The sequence below is a fragment of the Myotis yumanensis genome, unplaced genomic scaffold (assembly GCF_028538775.1).
Source record: "Myotis yumanensis isolate MYYU_CA2020_CCGP unplaced genomic scaffold, mMyoYum1.0.hap1 SCAF_9, whole genome shotgun sequence".
Classification (NCBI taxonomy): Eukaryota; Metazoa; Chordata; class Mammalia; order Chiroptera; family Vespertilionidae; genus Myotis; species Myotis yumanensis.
This window is the reverse complement of record NW_027223760.1, coordinates 22,871,373-22,894,854: the sequence shown is the minus strand read 5'-3', so window position 1 is coordinate 22,894,854 and position 23,482 is coordinate 22,871,373. Positions and strand designations below refer to the sequence as shown.

General features: G+C 38.2%; 2 protein-coding genes across 5 annotated transcripts in view; one reads left to right on the top strand and one right to left on the bottom strand.

The window, feature by feature from the left end:
* Nucleotides 1-23,482, bottom strand: part of AHCYL2 (adenosylhomocysteinase like 2) — a 169,493-nt gene that overhangs the window by 11,444 nt on the left and 134,567 nt on the right. For all 4 annotated transcript variants that reach the window (XM_070423875.1, XM_070423876.1, XM_070423878.1 and 1 more), the window contains exons 5-12: nucleotides 19,661-19,763; nucleotides 18,080-18,174; nucleotides 14,661-14,767; nucleotides 13,082-13,198; nucleotides 9,187-9,250; nucleotides 8,630-8,718; nucleotides 5,986-6,056; nucleotides 2,915-3,009 (exon numbers count right to left, since the gene is read on the bottom strand). In XM_070423875.1, coding sequence (XP_070279976.1) covers nucleotides 2,915-3,009; nucleotides 5,986-6,056; nucleotides 8,630-8,718; nucleotides 9,187-9,250; nucleotides 13,082-13,198; nucleotides 14,661-14,767; nucleotides 18,080-18,174; nucleotides 19,661-19,763 — 741 coding nt within the window. The remainder of the gene's footprint in view (nucleotides 1-2,914; nucleotides 3,010-5,985; nucleotides 6,057-8,629; nucleotides 8,719-9,186; nucleotides 9,251-13,081; nucleotides 13,199-14,660; nucleotides 14,768-18,079; nucleotides 18,175-19,660; nucleotides 19,764-23,482) is intronic.
* On the top strand, nucleotides 1,561-1,897 carry LOC139016189 (cytochrome c oxidase subunit 6B1-like). Its single transcript, XM_070423880.1, has one exon. The coding sequence runs from the start codon at nucleotides 1,619-1,621 to the stop codon at nucleotides 1,877-1,879; it is 261 nt and encodes an 86-aa protein (XP_070279981.1). The 5' UTR covers nucleotides 1,561-1,618; the 3' UTR covers nucleotides 1,880-1,897.

Below are 23,482 nucleotides of genomic sequence, written 5' to 3'. Positions count from 1 at the left end.
TGACTAATCCTTCAAGTCTGCTCAAACATCACCTTCTCAATGAGGCTTATACCTGACTCCTCTACTTAAAATTATAACTCAGCACCCTATGCCCTGGCCAGTGTGTCTCAGTTGGGCATTGTCCCATGCATCGAAAGGTTGTTAGTTCAATTCCTGGTCAGGGCACATGCCCCAGATGCGGGCTCAATCCCCAGTGGGGGTGTGCAGAAGGCATCTGATGCATGTTTCTCTCCCTCTCTCTCCCTTTCTGTAAGTCAATAAAAATATTAGTAAAATAAAATTATAACTCAGCACTCTTGATTACCTTTACTATGCTCTACTTTTTCTTTGTTCCATGGTGCTTTTGCCTTCTAACATACTATACATTTTACTTATTATGTTTATTGTTTTTTATTTTCTTCTCTAAAATGTAAGCTCCAGCCCTAGCCGGTTTGGCTCAATGGATAGCGCATCCACCTGCAGACCAAAGGGTCCTGGTTTCGATTCTGGTCAAGGGCATGTACCTCGGTTGTAGGCTCTTCCCTGGCCTGGGCCCTGGTCGGGGCTCATGCAGGAGGCAACCAATCAGTGTGTTTCTCTCACATAGATGTTTCTCTCTGTCTTTCCTTCTCTCTCTAAAAATCAATGGAAAAGTATCATCGTGTGAGGATTAAAAAAAAATAAAATGTAAGCTCCGTGAGGGCAGGAATGTTTGCCTGTTTTGTTCACTGATTCCAAGAATCTAGATAGCACCTGGCACGTAACAATCACTATAAATGTTTGTGATTAAAGGTAAGGAGCCTCCTGGCCTTTATCCTGAGAGATTACTTATGTCTGGGCTGCCTTCAGAGGAGAGATCACCATCACAATTTGAAGTTAATTTGGAAATCATGAGGAGGTAATAGTGCAGAAAAACAGAACAAACAAAAAACTAGTCTAGAAGTAAAAAGTCCTGGATTTTGTGTTTTAAATTCATTTTTAAAAAATCAATGTGTATGACTGAATAATGTACTTAACTTCATAGTTTCCCAACTAAAAATCAAGGACAAGAATAATGCCTCATGAGGTGATCAAGAGAATGAAATGAGATAAAGTAAAAATATAAAAATGCATGTTTGCATTTGGAATTCTTTTCAGTTCAGTGCTTCTTAAGGGTTTAGAAGGGAAAATTCCTTTCCACTTCTCTTAATCAAAAAATTTCTCATTAAGCTCAGAGCAGGACTACTACTACTTCCCTTAAGTTTTTCCCATTTGGGGGCTCTATAAGCAGATTAATCAAAAAAAGTACAATCATGTGCTAGGCAGTTTTAGAAATATTAACATCTTAGACCATTTACTAAAGGGGCAGTATGGCACATAAGTGAAACTTAACCCAACCGCAACCACAACAAAAAGAACTAACTAAATGATTCATAAGCAAAATATCGTTGTAAAACAGAGTAATGGAGCCGTGCCACTCAGAAACATCAAGGGTAGAATAGGCTTTGGTAGGTTGCTTGTCCAGCTATTTTTATAAATAAATAAAAATAGAGCACAGAGTTAAAAAGAGAAACCATTTAAAATAGATATTATCCGGTCTCTTTGCTGAGGTCACATTGAGCTGCGAGCGCCTCCAGGGGCGTCTTTAGGAATCAGCAACATGGCAGAAGACATCAAGACCAAAATCAAGAACTACCGGACTGCTCCTTTTGACAGCCGCTTCCCCAACCAGAGCCAGACCAGGAACTGTTGGCAGAACTACCTGGACTTCCACCGCTGTGAGAAGGCAATGACTGCTAAAGGGGGTGATGTCTCTGTGTGTGAATGGTCCCGGCGTGTATACAAGTCCCTGTGCCCCAAATCCTGGGTTTCGGCCTGGGATGACCGCCGGGCAGAAGGCACATTTCCTGGGAAGATCTGAACTGGGCATCCTCCATCCTTTCCCCAGGGATATGAAGGGGGCCCTGGGTACATCCCACCCTAGAATCCTGAATCATGGCTTAACTAATAATAAATACTTACAAAAATAAATAAATAAGTAAATAAAACAGATATTATCCAACAGGCTCTCAATATATCAACTGATCCTTACCTGGCAATGCTGAAGCTCAATCAGAGCAGCCCTCAGTGGAGATAAAAGCATGCTTTGCTTGAGCTATTTACCCAGAGAGAAATACAGTTGTGCCAGAAAAATGCCATAAAATATTAAAAACAGAGTGAAAGTCACACTGAGAAATACTTTGGTAAGTCTAAAAATAAATAAATAACACTTCTATTAACTCTTACTTGGGCAACTTAGTTGGACCAAGTGTTATTTTGGATTTGAAAATTTTAGGGTGAATGTAATCAAATTAGAGAATCAAATTTGAAGAACATGTGCTACTGAGTTGATTGTGGCACCTAGAGATCCAATTACTACAGTTGGAAAACAGTTAAGGGGAGACTTAGCCCAATGAAAGAGGGAGAAAGAAAAAAGAAACCATAGTATTTGACAGACACAATCAAACTTAAGCAATGTTCTCATTTCAGCCCATAGATTTCTCTCCCTTGACTTGTTTCCTTAAACCAACCTATCTTACATTCATGGTAAAATTAAACATCCCCAGAATACTGACTACCATTTTATAAAAACTGACTCACATTTACTATATCCTTTTTGTAGTACTGAATTTACTCAGCTCTCAATCCTAAATATAAGATAAAATGGCTTATAGTGTAAACAGGTATCAAGCTTGGGTGGAAGAAAACAATCATTTGAAATGATTAAGTTGAGACAAAGAAGCTTCATATTACCTACAAGCACAGATCATAGGGCTAGTAAGTGAACAGACTGTGGGCAGATCTGACAAGGACAATCATGTTTAGAGTGGCTGGTGACCCCGCTCTTTCTTCTTCCAGTTTGTTCCTTGGCAAGGAGGAAAGCAAAAGCCCCCAATGATGACTCGCTTGATCTTACCACATCAATCTCTGTGTTGGAATGTCCCATGTTACAAACAATACAGCTATTCTTCATCCGGTCTAAGTGCTCTCTGGTTACCACATTCTTGTTACCTTAAAAACAGAAGAGATAGCCACATATAAAGGAATGAAGCTGGACTCCTACCTCACACCGTACTTAAATTTTTTTAAAAATATATTTTATTGATTTTTTACAGAGAGGAAGGGAGAGGGATAGAGAGTTAGAAACATCGATGAGAGAGAAACATCGATCAGCTGCCTCCTGCACACTCCCTACTGGGTATGTGCCCGCAACCAAGGTACATGCCCTTGACCAGAATAGAACCTGGGACCCTTGAGTCCGCAGGCCAACGCTCTATCCACTGAGCCAAATCGGTTAGGGCCATACTTAAATTTTAACTTGAAATGGATCAGAGACCTAAATGTAAGAGCTAAAACCATAAAACTCTGAACAGAAACTGGGAATAAATCTTTCTGACCTTGGATTAAGCAATGCTTTCTTAGATGTAACACCTAAAGCATAAGCAACCAAAGAAAAACTAAACTGAACTACGTTGAAATTAAAACTTTTGTGCTACAAATGATACCACCAAGAAAGTGAAAAGACAACCCACAGAACAGGACAAATATCTGCAAATCACATAACAGATAAGGAACTTGTACCCAAAATTTATAAAGAACTCTTGGCTCAATAGTAAAATGACAAATAACCGAATTAAAAAATGAGCAAATGATCTGAATAGACATTTCTCAAAAGAAGATGTGTCAATAGGCACATTAAACGATGCTCAACATCATCAGGAAAATACAAATCAAAACCTTCACACCTACTAGGATGGCTATAATTAAAAAAGACAGATAATAACAAATACTGGCGAGGATGTGAAGAAACTGCAATTCTCATGCATTGTTGATGGGATTGCAAAATTGGTGCGGTCACTTTAGAAAAGTTTGGCAGTTCCTCAAAATGTTAAAAGTAGAGTTACCATATGATCCAGCAATTCCACCTGAAGGTATAAACCCAAAAACTTGTACACGATATTCACAGTAGCATTATTCTTTTTTTTTTAGATTTTATTTTCAACTACAGTTTACATTCAATATATATTTTGTTTTAGTTTTAGGTATACAGCATAGTGGTTAGATAATCATACACTTTACAGAGTGATTCCCCCCAATATTTCCTGTACCCACCTGGCATCAGACAGAGTTATTACAATATTATTGACTATATTCCCCATGTTGTACTTCACATCCCTGTGACTATTTTGTAACTACCAAATTGTACTTCTTAATCCCTTTACTTTTTCCACCTCCCGACACCCCTCCCCTCTATCAACCACCAGTTTGCTCTCTGTATCTATAAGTCTGTTTCTATTTTGTTTGTTCATTTATTTTGTTCTTTAGATTCCACATATAAGTGAAGTCAGAGGGTATTTGTCTTTCTCTGTCTGACTTATTTTACTTAGCATAATATCCTCTACGTCTATACTTAGTCTATAGGGTGAATTTTTTCATATGTGGATTATATATCAATGAAAAAATTAGACTGTGGTGATGCTTGTATGACCCTATGAATTTGCTAAAAAATAAAAAAAAAAGCATTGAACTGTACATTTCAGTGGGTAAAATCTAAGATACGTGAATTAGATCTCAATAAATTTATTTTAAAAATAGATTAATGGGCCAAAACCGGTTTGGCTCAGTGGATAGAGCGTCGGCCTGCGGACTGAAGGGTCCCGGGTTCGATTCCGGTCAAGGGCATGTACCTGGGTTGCGGGCACATCTCCAGTGGGAGATGTGCAGGAGGCAGCTGATCGATGTCTCTCTCTCATTGATGTTTCTAGCTCTCTATCTCTCTCCCTTCCTCTCTGTGGAAAATCAATAAAATATATTAAAAAAATAAATAAATAAATAAAAATAAAAATAAAAATAGATTAATGGATCGATGTGAAGCAAGAACAGTTTCTTGTGGTCCCTCTTCTCTGCCCCCAGCTCTTCTTTTTCTTTTTTTTAATAAATATATTCTATTGATTTTTTACAGAGAGGAAGGGAGAGGGATAGAGAGTTAGAAACATCGATCAGCTGCCTCCTGCACACTCCTTACTGGGGATGTGCCCGCAACCAAGGTACATGCCCTTGACTGGAATTGAACCTGGGACCCTTCAGTCCGCAGGCCGATGCTCTATCCACTGAGCCAAAACAGTTAGGGCTGCCCCCAGCTCTTCTTGAGCCTATATACATACTTTTGTTTTTAAATATTCTGATTTCCCCCCTCTAAGATACAATTATATAAGAAAACCAATGTTCCAACAGTTTATGGTTCTAACATAAAGATAAAATCTCAGTCCAAGAAAACTAGCTATTTCTGCATATTCCTCTCTAAAACTCAAAATCTACCTCTTTGGGAATCAATACAACCACGTTTCCCACTTTCTCTACGAATTTTGCTCAGCCTTGCTTTTATTATAGGGTCTATAGAGAAAAATATATCACTTTTGGAGGTAAAATTAAAAAAATCAAATGTACAAATGTAAGATCTGGGTTCCCAAACAAAACTCACCTCTAGCCATCTCCTAGGTCAGTGATGGCGAACCTATGACACGCGTGTCAGAGGTGACATGCGAACTCATTTTTTTGGTTGATTTTTCTTTGTTAAATGGCATTTAAATATAAAAAATAAATATCAAAAATATAAATCTCTGTTTTACTATGGTTGCAAATATCAGAAAATTTCTGTATGTGACACGGCACCAGAGTTAAGTTAGGGTTTTTCAAAATGCTGGCACGCCGAGCTCAAAAGGTTCGCCATCACTGTCCTAGGTGGTTGAAGATGAATGGAGATAGAGAACAAAGAGATGGGAAGAAACTTTCCTCTACGAATGACTTAAAGGCATACTTTTGGTCAAGCTCTACAGAGGCAGGAAGAATGTGAAAAACTGACCGGTTTTGTAAACTGCTATCTCTGGCTTTTAGAGTTTGGTTTTGTTCAGAACATTTTCAGTCACTTTTCACTTGTTCCATAAAGTCATTCTCAAGTGCCACCCATTTTAGATGTTATAATCGTACCTGTACAGGTAATAACAATATCCACTTGTCGGATGACCTCATTCAATTTCACCAGGCGAAATCCATCCATACTGTAGAAATAAAGCATGATCAATTAAGCTAAAAGGCAACTGGGAGGTTTTTGCTGAAGAACCTCAAAAGCTATTACTAAGTTGCTTTGATACCTACACTGTCATTTCTTGATATAGCTGGACTACTCCTAGCAGTGAAAAATTCAAACCATTTCCTTAGTTCATTCAAGACAGAAATAAAAGATTCTTTTGCATCACTGGAACCTGATTCTTCCTGATAATAGGGAGATAATGTTAAGCATGGGATTCCCCAATTAAGTTTCTAGAAAGTGCCATTTTAGCACTGAACCTACTCCCCACTGAAACTGCTTCTCTCCAAGATCATCAATCATCTCCTGAATGCCACAGTAAATTTATTTAGACTCATATATTACTTGATTTCCTCTAGTACATTAAACATTACTTGTCTTCTTAAATCTATATACTCCTTGGAGTCCATACTGTTTTATCCTAGTTTTCCTACTTTTCTGATTGCTCCTTCTCAATCTCACCAATCTTTAAATGTAGGGTACTCTTTTCTCTCAGCACTTCTCCACACCTTTTCCTGGCTATATATGACCCCTCATAGGTGGCTGATTTACACATCTATATCTTTAGCTTAGATATCTCCAAAACTTCAGAGCCCTGGATCAAATTACCCACTAGACAGCTCTTCTAGATGCCCCACAAGGATCTCAAACTTACTGTGTTTGAAAAGAAACTCATTATCTCTCCACATCCCCAACTCTATTTCTTCTTCTATATTTTCTATATTATTAGCATTATTTGTTCACCCAACTATATAAGCCAACTAAACTAGGATATCTGAGCCTACTGTCTCTTCCTAAGTGAGGTTGGCACCAAATCTTTTACCTAACTTCCTTAAAACCTCTTGAATCTGTCCCTTCTTTCCATACATGCTGGCCTTATGTTCAGGTTTTATTTTTTTGTCTGTATTACTACAGTAGCTCCTGGACCAATCTCATCACCTCTAGGTCTATGCCTCTCTAATTCATTTTGCAGAGTGGATTTCCCTAAATGCAACTTGGATCATGTAACTTCCTTGTTTAGAATACTCCAGGCAGATTGCCTGCTCTCAGGAAAAGACCCAAATACTTCTACTGATATATGATTATCCTGACATACGATTCCTATCTCAGATATACTCCTCCCAAATTTGGACTAAATTTATAAATTTAGTCTAAATTTAATTTAGACTAGCTACATTAAAATATGTCAAGCTTCTTAAATATATTGCACTTTCTCCTCCCTTGGTAACTATGGAATTTAATTCCAAACTAAGAAATCATTTATACCAGTTTCAAGACTCAACTGTACTGACACCTCTTTGGACCCTACCTCCTTGCTCTCTTGTTTGATATTTCTCTCTTGTGTTCCTAAAGGAGCACGTGCTGTTTACCTCCATCATAACACTTACTATACTGCACAGTGGTTATCTGTCTGTGTACCTGTCTTCTCTCATTCACTTATTTATCTTATTCATCCTTAGCATACAGCATAGTACCTGATATATTGTAAATGATCAGTTTGGGTCTATAATTTGAATCAGTATATCAGTGAGTATTAAAGCAGGTGATAATTTAAGAATGGTAATAATTTCCTTCGGGTGCTGGATCCCTGACTCAGAGAAAACCAACAACTCTGTTGGGGAAATCTGTGGGTTTATGGCTAGGATGTGTGAGGAACAGTAGGACAGGTAGGAATATTTGTGATAAAATCTTTATGTCATGCCTCATTTTATCCTGGGCACTTTCCTCTGGAGGATTAATGATGAAGACTGGGTAGGTAACCCAGGCTATAGGCACTGGGGCTTTGCAGTAGTTTTCAGGGACAGTGGTTTCTCCATCCTGTTGAGGGTGGCAAGAGACAATTTTAATAATAACTACCATTCAGTGAGCATTTATTATGTGGCAGCAGCTCTGTACTTTTTATAATTATATGACTATTATATATGATTATACATTATATAATAAATATATAATTATGTTACTGAACGTTCACAACACTTTGAGGTAAGTAAGAGTACCCACATTTTACAGATGGTAAAGAAACTATTCTTTTTTAAACTTTTAATTTTGGAATAATTTCAAACTTAAGAATTATAAGAATACTACAAACATCTCTCATACACCCTTCACTCAGCAGATTTTACCCTTAATTTGGATTTGTCTGCTGTGTCCTTCTGATTAGATTTAGTTATACATTTTTGGGAGGACTATTGTAGAAGTGCTCTTTTCAGTGTATCACATGAGAAGGGACCTGGTACCAGCCTGATTCCTTTTTTATCATTTTTTTCCAAAGGGAGGAGGATTATATGGAGAAGATAAGGAACTACTTGTTCTCTAGGTCAAGGCAGAGGGTATTTCCATAGGAATTCTACATTTTAGCTTCTCTGATCATCTTTGTTCTCTCTGAGCAGAGCTCCTTCATCTTACAGTTAAGAGCAGCCTCTCTCAGGATCTGGGCCCCTCTAAGTTAAAATGTATATGAACTGGGCCATTCTTTGAGGCAGCTACACGATCACATGCTAGATGGAGGTGTAGAGGGAAAGGAACGTCTCTTTGTACCCTTACCAGGCTTGAAGAGCACAGATGGGGTCAATCTCAGTCACATACACAATGGAGCCCATGGCTTTCAAGGCAGCACAGCACCCCTTCCCCACCTGAAAATGGGAGAAAGTCAATGAGAAAACAGTTTCTCAAAGTTTCTGGTAAAGTATACCCCACTTTTCGCCCCCAAAGAAATTTCAATGAATAGATTCATGCTTGGGGAAAAATAAGAAAAACAAATAAATGAATGCAGTTCATAAACAAACTCCTAGCTCCTGCTTAGCACATGCATGTGCATAAGAAACACCCACAGTCACGATTCATAATAAAAACTCAAGCTAAAAGAACATCACAAACAGTACACTGGAACAGTTAGAAAATCAACTTAAGAAAAAACGGCAAAAATGAAGAGGGAAAAAGAAACATTGTAATTGAACCAGAGAGTCTCTAAAGTTATCCCACTCCCCCATCTAAAGTGATAAATGAATGTACTCTTATGTCCATACAAATGAGAAATTCTAGTTTATTTTAGCAAAATACATTTTAAACACCTAATACATAATTGAAAGGGTAAACCTTACCTCTCCATAGCCACAGATCACCACCTGTTTTCCACCAAACATCATGTCTGTTGTCCTTTTAAGTCTAGTGGGGAGGGGGGAAAGTACATCAGAAAAATCTTTTCATTTCTCCCTTGAGATTAGGTTCCTTGTTTTCATGTTTCATGGTGTGTTTTTTCCTATTTTGAAAGAAAGCCTGGTTTCATCCTAGATAAAATATTTAAAAACTAGAAAGAAAGGTTTAATAAAATATGTATTTTCTCATTCCATGCTACCCAACCAATTGCATCTGTATGTGAGTTTTGTTTTTTCTTTCTTTCTTTTTTCTCCCTTGTCTTGGAAGTGGTGCAGAAGGGAAGCAGCTATAGACTACAAAGTAACTTTTAAACATAAAAGCAATATATACAGGGTGTCCCAAAAAATGTATACATACTTTGAATAATTATTAATTCCAATGGGTTAAGTCTGAAAAGAAAGAAACATCAATTGAGCTATCAGCTGTTAAAATGTGTATACATTCTTTTGGGACATCCTGAATTTATTATACAACATTTGGAATATCTGGCTTAATGAAAACATGCTAGCTTATTGAATTAGACAGACACTGATAGATCAGTACTACATTTAGTAGTATCATAGTGGCCAAAGGTCCCACATTAATTCAACAGGGAGGGTGATGGACATGATGGAGAGGAGTTTTGAAACACGCGAACACCGACTACATGAGATAGTGAGTTTTCTGGGGCGGATTCCTTCTCAGTCATGTTCTACTTCATCGCTGATTCTCTACAAATTGGAATAAAGGTCCTTCCTGTTTTCAGGGTCTCTTGGAAGAACTTGTAGGAGCAGTTTCTGGTTTCTTTTTAGGTTCAATCAGTCTCCTTTCTCTAGGAATCTTTGGCTACGCAGAAGGTTTTCAACTAAAAATAGCCTATTCTGAGATAGACAGCTCCTACAAATATTTGTGGGTCTTTCTACTCACTGTTCTAACTGTTAATCTCTGCTCTTGAAGAGTCTATAAATGCCCCAAAGGCAAAGTAGGAATCCTGTTTTTTCTGAGGATTTGACAACTCCATTCAAGAGGAAACAGTATAACTCCCTAACCCAAATAAAACTCAATAAATATCAGTTAAGTGCAGAGGCAATTCTTGAGTGAAAAGAGTAAGTCTAGTCTGGCTGGACTACCATATTCAAAAGTCGGAGCTTCAGAGAATGGTCCTGGAAGGGCTAACACAGCAAGGAAAATCAATAGATCATATTCTGAGCCTCCTTTGCTTTGACTACCCTCAGGCCTTTCTGCCTCTCTTCCCAACTACTATCTGTAGTCTTTCCTGACTACAAATAACTGTGTGGTGGGAAGGAAACTTCACCAACACTGCTACTCTGCAAATGATAAGCTGACAGACCTAGGTGGATTCCAGTTAGGTAGTGATTTCCCTGTCATCTTAGGAACCCACATTTGCCTCAAGGTTCGAGGATAAGGAATAGAAAAGACCTCAGTCCAACAAGGGCCTTTTTTGGGGGTGGAGGGGGGTGCAGGAGGAGTTGGGAGTAACCTCTCTGGTGGTGTATGAGTCATGTCAAGCCTCCTACTTCTAATTCTTCTAGCCCCAGGATCCTCTAGAAGGGTTCCTGAAATACAATCTATTTTAAAATCTGAAAGCCACATCAGGGATATTCTTAGTGTTCCTATCAGGTGGAACCTCAGTCTCCAGAAGACAAGAAATGACAGTTGGATGACAGATAAAATGAGAAAGTGATGGCCGAGTCCTATGGGCTCCTTGCAGGTCCCTGGTCAAAAGACACATGCTGGCACCCCACCCCCTTTCCTGCCTCCTGTGTTTTGTTTTCCTTTTTCTCTGAAAATATTATAACGGGAACGAGTATTTCAGACATTTTTGGTTTAATATAACATAATTTTGGCATCAGAAAAAAAATTTGCACTGCCTTCTGGCATTGCAGACCAATTACGGAAGTGTCCTCTAGGAGTCAGTGGGGCCATTCCCACACAGCTTACGGTGCAGTGTGTAACCAGCTCTTAGAACCACAGGAGCTCAATCACTAATCCTTTCCTCATATGAACTCTCTATTGGGCTGAATGTCCTCTCTTTTCCATTGCAGGCTTCCCTGGAGCATAACTGCCTTTTCTTTAATTCCTCCTGCACTCAACTCCTCTGAGAGGAACAACTGCCCATGACCCAACTGGGAGGTTTCTCATTACCTGAAGGTGCCAATGACTCCTACTACTCAGCAGGTTTTCTGGCAGATGGTTGATGGTTTCCTAATTCTTCATTAACCTTAACTTCTGTTCCATTGCTTGCATCTTACTTCATTTCATACACATCTGCTATTAAAGAATCTTTCTTACCCACCAGGTAAACTCTGCTTAGGAGGGACTCTTCCATTTTTATGAACTAGTGTAGGTACCTTTATGTATCTTTTACTGAACCCAGTATAGACAGATTTTAGGCTCATAAATTTGAGAATTGAAAAATCTACAAGATACTTAGTTGTGGATGAGTAAATATTTTAATGTGTATATAGCCAGATTATTATTAATTTTATCAGGCCCAAGGCTACTTACATTACAATAACACTTAAATATGGACAGAACTAGGGACAGTTTATAAACAGACTGATAGAATGAGAATTCATTTAAATGTCCAATGTGTCTGATAATACTATTGACTCAAAGGAGTAATAATAATAGTTCAAATTTGCACTGAACACGCCCTACCCCAAAAAAAGATTTCAAAGTAAAAAGCTCCCCTAAGATCGAACTCAATCTTAGAATTTACTGTACAGAAAATTCTGTACAGGGTTCTAGAAAGAAGAGCAAGGAATTAACATTGAATATCAGGATTCATACCTTATCTCATTTAATCCTCACAATAACTCTATGAAGTTGGTCTTACTATCATCATTTAACAGATGAGGAAATAGGCACAGAGAGGTTAAATAACTAGTCCAAAGCCTTTCAGTTAATAAGTGATAGGACCAATAGTCAAACCAAGGTCTTTCACCAATGCCTGTGGTGTTGCAAACTGCCTGGGATCCAGACTGGTTGGTAATGTGACCCACAGGCCCTTGCTTTCCTTTCCCATTAACCTATACATCAGGGGTCCTCAAACTTTTTAAACAGAGGGACAGTTCACTGTCCCTCAGACCGTTGGAGGGCTGGACTATAATTAAAAAAAAAACTATGAACAAATTCCTATGCACACTGCACATATCTTATTTTGAAGTAAAAAAGCAAAACAGGAACAAATACAATATTTGTATTTGCATGTGGCCTGTGGGACGTAGTTTGAGGACCCCTGCTATACATGATGGAAACCAACTTAATGGTTTCAGACAGGGAATTACTGAGTCTTCCCAGCAAGAATAAAGTTATGTCAGGGCACAAGTATAGAAACAGGAACTGGGTACTGGAATTACAGAGTATTTGGTATATATCTAAGTAGATTTTGTCAGACTTGCAATTATTACAGATTTGAAAAACTAGAAATGCCTCTGAGAATTGACTCTGTGCTCACCACAACTTTCCAGATGGCAAGAGAATTATATGATAGTTGGAGCTTAAGAACTGGCAATATGACCTAAAATAGAAACATCAGGAACCTTTCCCAAACCATCAAAGATACTTACATGTTCATAATGTCTTTAGTTAGTTACTCTCAGGCCTGCTAGAGTCACCAAGTTAAAAACTGCCATCAATAGACAGGGGGGCTAATCTGATCTTTTATATAAAATAGATTTGCTTCTAATAGTGATAGCAATGGTAGCTCTGGGTTATAAAATCTGAGTATGATGTGATGATAGATTCAGAGGTGCTACATGAATAATTTTCAAAACTAAAACGCTGACGACCTCACTTCAACAACTCAAGCTCATCACAAAGATAATGAAAAATTACCCGTCAAGAATAGATTCACGGCAACAGTAGAGGTTGTCAAATTTTTGTTTGGTGACTGAGTCATTCACATTCATGGCTGGAACACACAGCTTCCCAGCTTTAGATAGCTGGTACAGCCTGAGGATGAGGGAAATAAAAAAGAACATAAAACAATGAGATACTGTAATCTTCTGTCAGTTCATATCAAGTTCCAGAAATATGTTCTCAACCTTCCTAATGCCATGACCTTTTAATATAGTTCCTCATGTTATGGTGACCCCCAATTTCATTGTTACAAATTGAACATAACTAAAGCATAGTGATTAATCACAAAAAAAATATGTAATTATATATGTGTTTTCCGATGGTCTTGGGCGACCCCTGTGAAAGGGTTGTTCGACCCCCAAAGGGGTTGCGACCCACAGGTTGAGAACCGCTGTTCTAGAGTCTATATAGCTTAGAATAAAGATCTTAGTCAAAAGGCATGTGGGGAAAATCTCTAACCAACCTCTACATTATAAGAATTAAAATATACATTTTAAAATTGCTTACTAATATTATTCACCTTTTTAATTATAAAAAATTAACTTTAAGTACTATTTTAGTCCCACTACTCTAATACAATAATTTTAACTTCCAAACAGTCTCAATTTTAAAATCTCAATACATGTATCTATAAATATGCATATCTATATATAGGAGTTTTATTTAAACTGATTCAACTAAGTATCAGAACCAAGTGTTTTATTCAAAATTCATCTCGTTCTAAGAATCTTAAAGTACGGCTAGCCTATAGTTTTGTATATTCAAAAAGATCACAGAATTTTGAAGCAGTGATGATGGTTATTCAGAATTTACTTGCCTAAAGCTTTTATTTTTATACTTTCAGTTCTTTCTGGGTGAATAATAGTAAACAGAAATGATTTCAATTTTACTCAGGAAATTATTGCTCATTTGAGAAAAAGGACCCCAAATCCTTGCTCTCTACACAAGAATGTATCAAGGCCCTGGTTTTTGTCTGTTCTGCCTAGTGCTAGAGCCCTAGCACAGTTCTTAGAGCTGTTCCTGGTTAACTGTAGAAGTTCAATGAATATCTATTGCATAAATCAGTGGTTCTCAACCTTCCTAATGCCGAGACCCTTTAATACAGTTCCTCATGTTGTGGTGACCCCCAATTTCATTGTTACAAATTGAATATAATTAAAGCATAGTGATTAATCACAAAACAATATGTAATTATGTATGTGTTTTCCGATGGTCTTAGGCGACCCCTGTGAAAGGGTCGTTCGACCCCCAAAGGGGTCGCGACCCATAGGTTGAGAACCGCTGGCATAAATGAATTCATCTAAAGAAAGACAACCAGTGATTGTATACAATGACTAGAAAACACGAGGACCACACTTGTTCCCTACTCATCCCCGCCTTCACTATACTAGGTTTGTTATTTGTGTTGTTAATTAAAAAAAACAAGTGTGCAGACTCAGATCTCATTACCTCATAGTGGGTTCCAGTTTTTAACCTAATGTATTCTACACGTATGTGGTTACAAGAATGTATGTCTAGGCTGCATAAAACCAGGTATGTCCATGCCAAATCTTACCTATGAACTCCAGTTACACTCTCCTCTACTATGCCCTTGATTTTCTTAAACATGTTGGGATACTTCTTATAAATCCAGTGAGTTAGATCCCCTCCATCATCCAAGATCTGCAATAATAAGCATCAATAATGTCATTCATTTTGCTGAAGGCTCAATGTTCCTAGTGCCTCTCTGGGTCTTATATCCCAATTTCCAATTGTCCATTTACAGCTATTTCAAATTTCCCACATGGTTATGTAAAGTAACTTAAAGCCAGTATGATGACCAAAACAGTCATTAGACTGAAGTAAAAGACAATGAATGGTGAAAAACCAACTGTAATTTTAATAGCCAACTGACTTTTCACCTAATAAAGCAAAATACACAGCAATACAATGAGGATTTTCTTATGGACTAATAACTCAAGTGGTTATCTAAATCACTAGTTCTTATTTTTTTAATTTTTTATTTATTGATTTTAAAGAGAGAGGAAGGGGGCGGGGAGAGAGAAAGAAACATAGGTTTGTTGTTCCATTTATCTATGTGTTCATTGGTTGCTTCTTGTATGTGCCCTGACTGGAGATAGAACCCACAACCTTAGTGTATCAGGAAGATGCTCCTACCAACTGAGCTACCTGGCCAGGGCCTAAACAACTAGTTCTTGAATGTACTGTAAATATTCAGAAAGCCTAAATTTGATATGAGAATATTTCTATTAATTAAATTTAGTACTTTTTAAAAAAATATATATTTTATTAATTTTTTACAGAGAGGAAGGGAGAGAGATAGAGAGTTAGAAACATCGATGAGAGAGAAACATCCATCAGCTGCCTCCTGCACATCTCCTACTGGGGATGTGCCCACAAGCCAGGTACATGCCCTTGACCGGAATTGAACCCGGGACCTTTCAGTCCGCAGGCTGACGCTCTATCCACTGAGCCAAACCGGTTTTGGCTAAATTTAGTACTTTAAATATAATCAGTCAAAGCTTGGTTTAAATAGAGTCAGATAATTAGTCTTCCTCCCAGAATAATGGCTCATAAAACTATATTCATTAATCCTTTACTTCTCCCAAAGTACAGGCACTCTCCAATCCAAAATATTAGGCGGTAAGGTTTTGCCTAGCACAATCTCACACTCTTTATAACCAAATTAAAAATAACTAGGGAACTGTGCAGCATGTAGGTGTGCAAGCAAGCAGGCCTCTGAACAGCTCGTCACTATTTCAGGTTGGGATTAAAGAGAAACACAATGCTGTGCCCATTGGAGCTTTCATCAGAAAGGAAAAGTTTTTGAATTATAAATAAGCTAAAGAAAGATCAGCTTAGCATACTATTAGGGACCAGGCTGTGGAATTTCAGCCCTTCGCTTAGCTGTTAGAAATGCTTGGCAGGACGTTTCAAATTGTTATACCCATCCTCCTGGAAAGTCCCACAGAACTAAGTTGCCCTCTACTGGCATGCACCCATTTTGCAGTTCGTCAATTATCAACTCTGCTGCAAGTGCCAAAAATGCCATCCTGGACCTCTGGGCACACAAAATCCCCAACCTCACATCTACCACATGATCTCTTTTTTGCTTCTGCTCTTGCTATTGATCTATTTTCTCTGACTCAACTAAACCTTACTTGAGAGCAGGGATCCAGGACAGAGCTCTCACTAAATGCTGCACTTGCTCCACACTCTAAGTTTGTGCTCCATTTTCTCCCAGTAGAAACCTCAGAACAGATGCCTTAAAAAACAGAAAGGCTCCTCTGAGTTTTTCTCGCCCTTTCTGCATGTTTGAAATCCCTCATGGAGTTTTCCTTTTATAGCTTCTGATTCCCTAACCACACAAAAGATCAGAGACAAAAAAAGACCGAGCAATTGGAAGTTCTATGTCTTAAGTCCCACTATTCTCATCCACTTCTCCCTTTTAACACAGATATCTAACACAGGCAGGCAAATACTATTCCTAACATGTACTTAATGAATGTAGTCCATAATTCTCACCATGGAACTCTATTACAGAAAATTCTTGTCATCAGGGAATCTTCCTGAGGTTGAAAAGCCAGGAAAAGTATTAGATCTTGACAGAATCCAAAGAGATATAGGTCCTGTTTTCCGGGGGTGACAACTGTTTTCATCCTCGTCTTACTCTCTTCATTATTACCCTTTTCAGTAGTTCATGCTGGCTCTATAGTCTATAAAAGCTTTCTGGGAGCAATCCCATGTCCTCTTTGTGTTCATGACTATAAAATTACTGTTATATTTCCAATAGAAATCCCCTGGCATATCTTCTTTATTGCCTGTCAATCATATTCCCTCCTATAACTGTTGGAATGAGCTGACTCATCTTACAGCTGACTCCTCCCTCCCTTTCAGGATATGAAGGCTTTAAGCCAGCTTCCTCAAACCAGCACTTGGTGCACTGTGATCTGAATCACAGAATCCAAAAACATAGGCTGCTTTTTCCTGCTGTGAACCAGGTGAGGCCTGCTCTGCAGCATTTAGCAGCAAGCAAGAGATGGACTACAGCTTCAAGGATTCTTTTTCAGTTGATTCCTTAATTCCTCTTCTCACTCATATGCAGAAATGTTTGTAAAGTAGGAGTACCTCATACTTTGTGCAGTTTTTTTCTTTCCTTGCAAATCTACTATGCTATCAACCTTCAAGAATTTGATCTTTTAAAAAATGAAACAAAAATTTTAAAAAACAAAAATAAAAAAACCTAAAACTTTATCTAATTATCTTTCTCAGTGTAGAATGAATAAAGCAAAAAATTTGAACTTGGAAATCCTTCATGTTTACTATAAATCTAGCATATGATTCTAGAGAGAAAGCTAGGTACCACAGGGGGTGTGTATGTGAGAGAGAGTGTGTATGTTTATATTATTGTGGTAGGGGATGGTAGTAAGAGGTGGTAGAAAATGGTAACTCATCAATCTTACTTTTTAACTAGCCTTGAATGAATGCTGAGCAGTGTTTGTTTTTAAAATCCTCACCCAAGGATATGTGTTTTTGTTTTGTTTTTATTGAGTTTAGAGATAGAAGAAGGGAGAGGAAGAGAGAGAGAAACAGAGAGAAACAACTATCAGTTGCCTCCTATATGTGCCCTGACCTGGAATCGAACCTGCAAACTTTTGTTGCATGGGGCAATGTTCAATCAACTGAGCCACCTGGCCAGGGCTGCTGAGCAGTATTTTAATGTTGTAGTGAATATGAATGGTTCTAAGATTAGCACTAACAATTACAGTGCATTGAGGCTATAAAGAGATTCAATATTCTTGGGGTGTCTGAGCATAAGTATCTAGTTCTGTTGAAAGCCCAGGTACATCAGATAGAAAAGGAGTCCTTTTCCTTTTTTTTCCTGTTGGGAAACCCGTTCCTAAGCCAGAGCCTCCCTCTCTACCTCTCCTTCCCGTCCCCCTAGAGAACTGGGTTAGCTGAAATCGAACCCACCATGTTTGGCTGCCAGCCCTCCACATTCACACATCTATCGATGCACCACCAAAAGTCATCTTCTGACTCTCCTTTCCAGGCAAAGACAGGAAATCCTGAGAAAAAGGAACAAAGAGAAATCATTAAAGCCTAGAAACAGGGGCTGACCCTAAATTCTGGCAAGACGATGCTGGTTTTCCTCAATTATGAACTCTCTCATTCTTCTGTACTATACTCCTTGGATTGACTCTCTTCACTGATTAGTATTGACTTCAGTTCCTAAGCTACTCCTTTGGTGGTCATTTTGATCATTAGACTGAAGAGGACAAACAAAAGGGACAACAGTATGATGGAGACTAAGCATATGACTAACGGGAAAAAAGGAGAAGCTAGAAACAAGTACTTATTGATCCAGTCAAATTGGAATTCTCACCATTTCCCAACCACACTTTGATTTCTTACTTCCATACTTTAGTCATCCCATCCTCCATCAGGAAAAACCTACACTTTTCTCCATCTGTTAAAATGTTTATTATTTATCATACTTCATGGCCCAGTTAAGTGTCATGTTCCCAGTGAAGCCTGATTAACTCAGTTGGAAGTGAACTCGTGGAATCGGAACTTTTATGAACGCCCTGTTTGAGCACTGAATTTGGATTTATGATCTGTTGTGGCATTTATCACCTATGCTCTTGTACTATCATTATCTACAAATGTGTCTTTTCTCCTCAAGGACAAGACAATATAAGATTCTAAGGGCAAAAACATTGACTCATTTGTCCTTAATATCTCTTACAGGAGGCATAATAAGTATTTGTTGGGAAAAAAAAAGACTGCATGTACAATTCATTGGGCTATATATTTAATATTTGTGTATTTTTCTACATATATTTTATACAATAAAAATTTTATGAATGAATGGATGTAAATGAAGAAACAAATGAAATGCTGAAAGTGCTAGCAAAAGGAGAGACATGCATGCACTAACCAGCTTTCTCCTCATTTCTCAAGAGCTCTGAAGTAAGGGTTTGGTTCCCTGATCAGTGTTGTGCTGCCAGGGAGTGAGGAGAAAAAACTAGCAAAATCCAACTTCTCTATTTCTTTTGTCCTTCAAGTGTCAGTGGCTGTTGTGATCAAATATTAATCTTTCAGGTCAAATGCTGAAGCAGAAGCACCAAACATTAAATCAGAGCAAACTACTGAAAAACCAACAGGACCACAACACTATGGCTGAAGCATTTTCTTTTCTAATCCATATTACCTTAGAGTGGTACTCTAATAATTAGCAAGTCAAGGCAAAGCATTAACTAATAAAGGATTATTAGACTTAAGGAGATATTTGCAACTGTAAATATCTTCTGTATGGAAGCAAGAAAGATCAAAGTGTAGGCTGGGAAATGGTGAGAATTCCAGTTACCAGGTAACCCTAGTTCATATTTAATAAGAAAAGCCCAGAAAGAGAGCAAACTCATCAAAAATTTGGATCCATTTCTACCAAGACAGCTCCTTTAATGTCAACCTTCCTTAAAGATTTATATTGAAATAATGGAAGTTTTTGGAGACTTCCTTTAGCCAAAGACAGAGAGTAAGCAAAGATCTTACCACTTTCTGCTAAAGCAGCAGCCACTTCATTGAGAGTGGAATAGATATTGCAGGCGGCCCATCGGCACTGAGCTCCCAGAGCACCCAGAGTTTCCATGAGCACCTATATTAAAGAGAAAGCAGGAGATGAGTAACTTTTCAATAAATCTGCTTATTTCAAATTTTAAACATATTTTAAAAAATTTAACCCACTGATTTGATCCTGATTTATTTTATTTTAATATTTAAGATAGAGATAGCATTCTTTTTAAGAAGGTAGTATATCACCCTACTGCTTTAATTAAGTTATCTTAACAATGATAAAGCTTTGGTTAAAAAGCTTGTTTTAAAATTTCCTGACAGCGGTTAGCTCTGAGTACTGCTAATTTTCATTTTAAAAGTTTGTATTTAGTATATTTCTATAATGTAGAAAAATAGTCTCCTACACAGGCAGTCCTCGGGTTACGTCGGACTCGACGTACGTCGTTTCCTGGTTACATCGCCATCGCCCACTTACAGTATTTATAAAAAAAAAAAGTTCTGTCATTTCGACATATGTACATATGTGCTTTATGATTTTTATTATTTATTTACCACAAGTAAAGGTCAGGAATTGTTATCTTTCTTTTAAATGTTTTTTACTGTTTTACTTCATTACTGTTGTGTATATGCTCAATGTGAGTGACGTAGGTGCTTATGTAGGTGGGTTCCGACTTACTGCAAAAATCACATTACGTCGTGCTGTAGAAACAGATCTCTGATGTAATCCAAGGACCTACTGTAATCCCATGCTTCAGAATCCTATGCTATAGTATATTGCTATACTAAATGGAAATTCTAATAAAAAATATGCTTTAATCTAAAAAAACACTGGTAAACAACTTTAATTTTAAAAAACACTTGTAAACAACTCCACTAATGTAGGATAACCCCCTCATATAATTTGTCCAAGGCCACACAGTAAGTTAGTAGCAGAACTACTCATATCTCTACATTTCTAGTCTATACTACCTTTCAATATCTGATTCCATTTTTTCCCCTCTTGTTTTATTTTTTTCCCTTAAAGAATTTCTAAATTCCTACAGCTTAGGAATTCTGAATTTGTCAAATAAAAGAATAATATAGAGGCTTACCTACAAAGCAACATAAATTAACTATATGGCCCTAGCTGGTTTGGCTCAGTGGATAGAGCCTGTGGACCAAAGGGTCCTGGGTTCGATTCTGGTCAAGGGCACATACCTCGGTTGCAGGCTCCTCCCTGGCCCAGACCCTGGTCGGGGCTCCTGCAGGAGGCAACCAATTGATGTGAGACACACTCTTCTATTCTCTCTAAAAATCAATGGAAAAATATCCTCGGGTGAGGATAAAAAAAAAATGATCTACACTAAAAAGAGAAAAGAGAAATATGCAAATTGGTGTCACTCCGCTACGCCCATCAGCCAATCAGAGCGACTATGCAAATTAATCCAACAAAGATGGTGGTTAATTTGCATACACAGGTACAGAGAAGTCAAGCCTCACTGCGGCAGGACCAAAGACCTGGGTCCCGGGTGCCGGAGGAAAACCGGTGCCAGCAGCCAGGGGAAGGAAGGCCTATTGCGTGAATCTTCGTGCAACGGGCTTCTAGTAATAAAATAAATAAATTAACTATAAAAGTCATTGGGACCAAGAATATAAAAACTGTTCCAAGAACTTTGAGTCAAGACTGCTGGCTATTAGGGCACAAGTAGGAGTGAAGGCAGGTAGGAATGAGAGGAGGACAGAGCTTAAATCCAACTTTAAATCAGTACCATTTAAAAGAAGTAGCTAGGAAGTCTGGTTAGAAGGAGCTATGAAACATACCTAAAAATATAAATAATCCAAGTCTACTAGAAACATGGATAGGAAACTGATAACTATAATAGTTATTTCTGAAGCATGGGATTATAGGAGACTGTTTATTTGTTTGTTTGTTTTTTCTAGAGAGACTGTTTTTCTACATTATAGATTGTGATAATGTTTGAATATTGTAAAATAAACATAATTACTTTTGTAATCAGAAAAATAGAGACTAGAAATAAAACAGCAAAATTCCTTTGTAATTAATTTTTAAAGGAAAAATAAAAAATGTGGGAAGGGTACATTAAAATGTTAAAATTGGTAAACTAGTTTTAACTACTCTGATTTTTTAAAAAAATCTTTATTGTTGAAAGTATTATGTATGTCCCCCTTTTCCCCTCATTGACCTCTTCTAGCCCCCCTCCCCCACCTAGGCCTTCATCACCCTATTGTCTGTGTCCATGGAGTATGCATATATGCATATAAGTTCTTTGGTTGATCTCTTCCCACCCATCCACCCTCCCCCGCCTTCCCTCTGAGATTCCACAGTCTGTTACTCTGATTTTGATTACTCCAGGAAAAGTAGAAAAGAAATGTGAAGGGTGGTAATATTCAGTGAGCCAGGAGGTAAAAAAGAACCTATATATAATTTAGCAACATGAGACAGTACAGAAGCACTTACTATTTTAAGCCACCACACTGAAGTCTCATGTCCCTGCCTGGGGAAGCCCAAAAAGGGTTCCAAGAGCGTTTCTGCCTCAATTCATTAATCTATAGCTCCAAAAAGAGAGAGCTTTTCAATTTAATATATTAATTTTGGGCTGCCAAAGTACTCTTTTCCTCAGAGAACATGTAACCCAGAAAAAGTTTCTTAGGGAAGATGCTAACAGCAGATGTCTGTGTCTTGAGGAATCTCTGCTGTTCTTAACGAGGAATGTGGCCAAATAAATGTTGTTTCAGGAGACCATTTTTTGAAAGTTGATCTAGCCATAAAAATGACCTGGATCTTGCCCTAGCTGATTTGGCTCAGTGGATAGAGCATCAGCCCATGGACTGAAGGGTCCCAGGTTCGATTTGGGTCAAGGGCACATGCTTAGGTTTTGGGCTTGATCCCCAATAGGGGGTGTGCAGGAGGAAAGCAATCAATGATTCTCTCATCATTGATGTTTCTATCTCTCTCTCCCTGTCCCTTCCTTTCTGAAATCAATAAAAATATGTGTTCTTTGTTTTTTTTAATGACTTGGATCTTACAAATCCTATAAAAGATTCCAGACCATTTCCCAACACACCAGTTTCCTATGTGGTCTCATTATGGTGGGCAACTCAGTATCTATTACATCTTTGATGGTGATTAAGTCAGTGGCTCTCAGCAGAGGGACTGTGGGAAACTGTGGGGCATATTTGGTTATCACAATAATTGGGAGGATGGTGCTACTGGCATTTAACGGGCAGGGCCAGTTTGAAAGTGCAAGACAGTCTTTTATAACAAGAAGCCATGCCACAGCTAGTTCATTGGAACAATTTTCAAATATTCCAATGAACTCACTGTATTACCTTGGACAAATTACTTAAACTCTCTGAGCTTCAGCTTCCTCATTTATAAATTGGAACTAGGAGTACCTGCTTTACATGGCCATTATGAGGATTAATGAACTAATACTTATTAAACTCTTAACCTGGTGCTTGGCAGTTGCAAGCACCTAATGGTGGGGGGTATTATTAACTACTAGTGGCCTTGTGCATGGATTTGTGCACATTGAAAGGGAATCTGGTGCAGGTGAACCAGACTCAGGGCCAACAGGGCCCCAGCAGCAAGATAACCCACAGCTGATTCCGTGAGGAATCAGGCTCCTTCCTCCCTCCTCTCTGGGTCCAGGGTGTGGGTGAACCAGTTTCGGGCCGACAGGGCCCCAGCAGCAAGCTAACCTACCTGTCGGAGCATCTGTCCCCCGGTGGTCAGTGTGCGTTATAGCTACCAGGTGGTCGAACAGTCGCTTAGGCTTTTATTCTATACTAGAGGCCCAG

Bases quoted from the DNA above. Each gene is read 5' to 3' on its own strand.
- LOC139016189 (XM_070423880.1), top strand. From the start codon at position 1,619: ATGGCAGAAGACATCAAGACCAAAATCAAGAACTACCGGACTGCTCCT.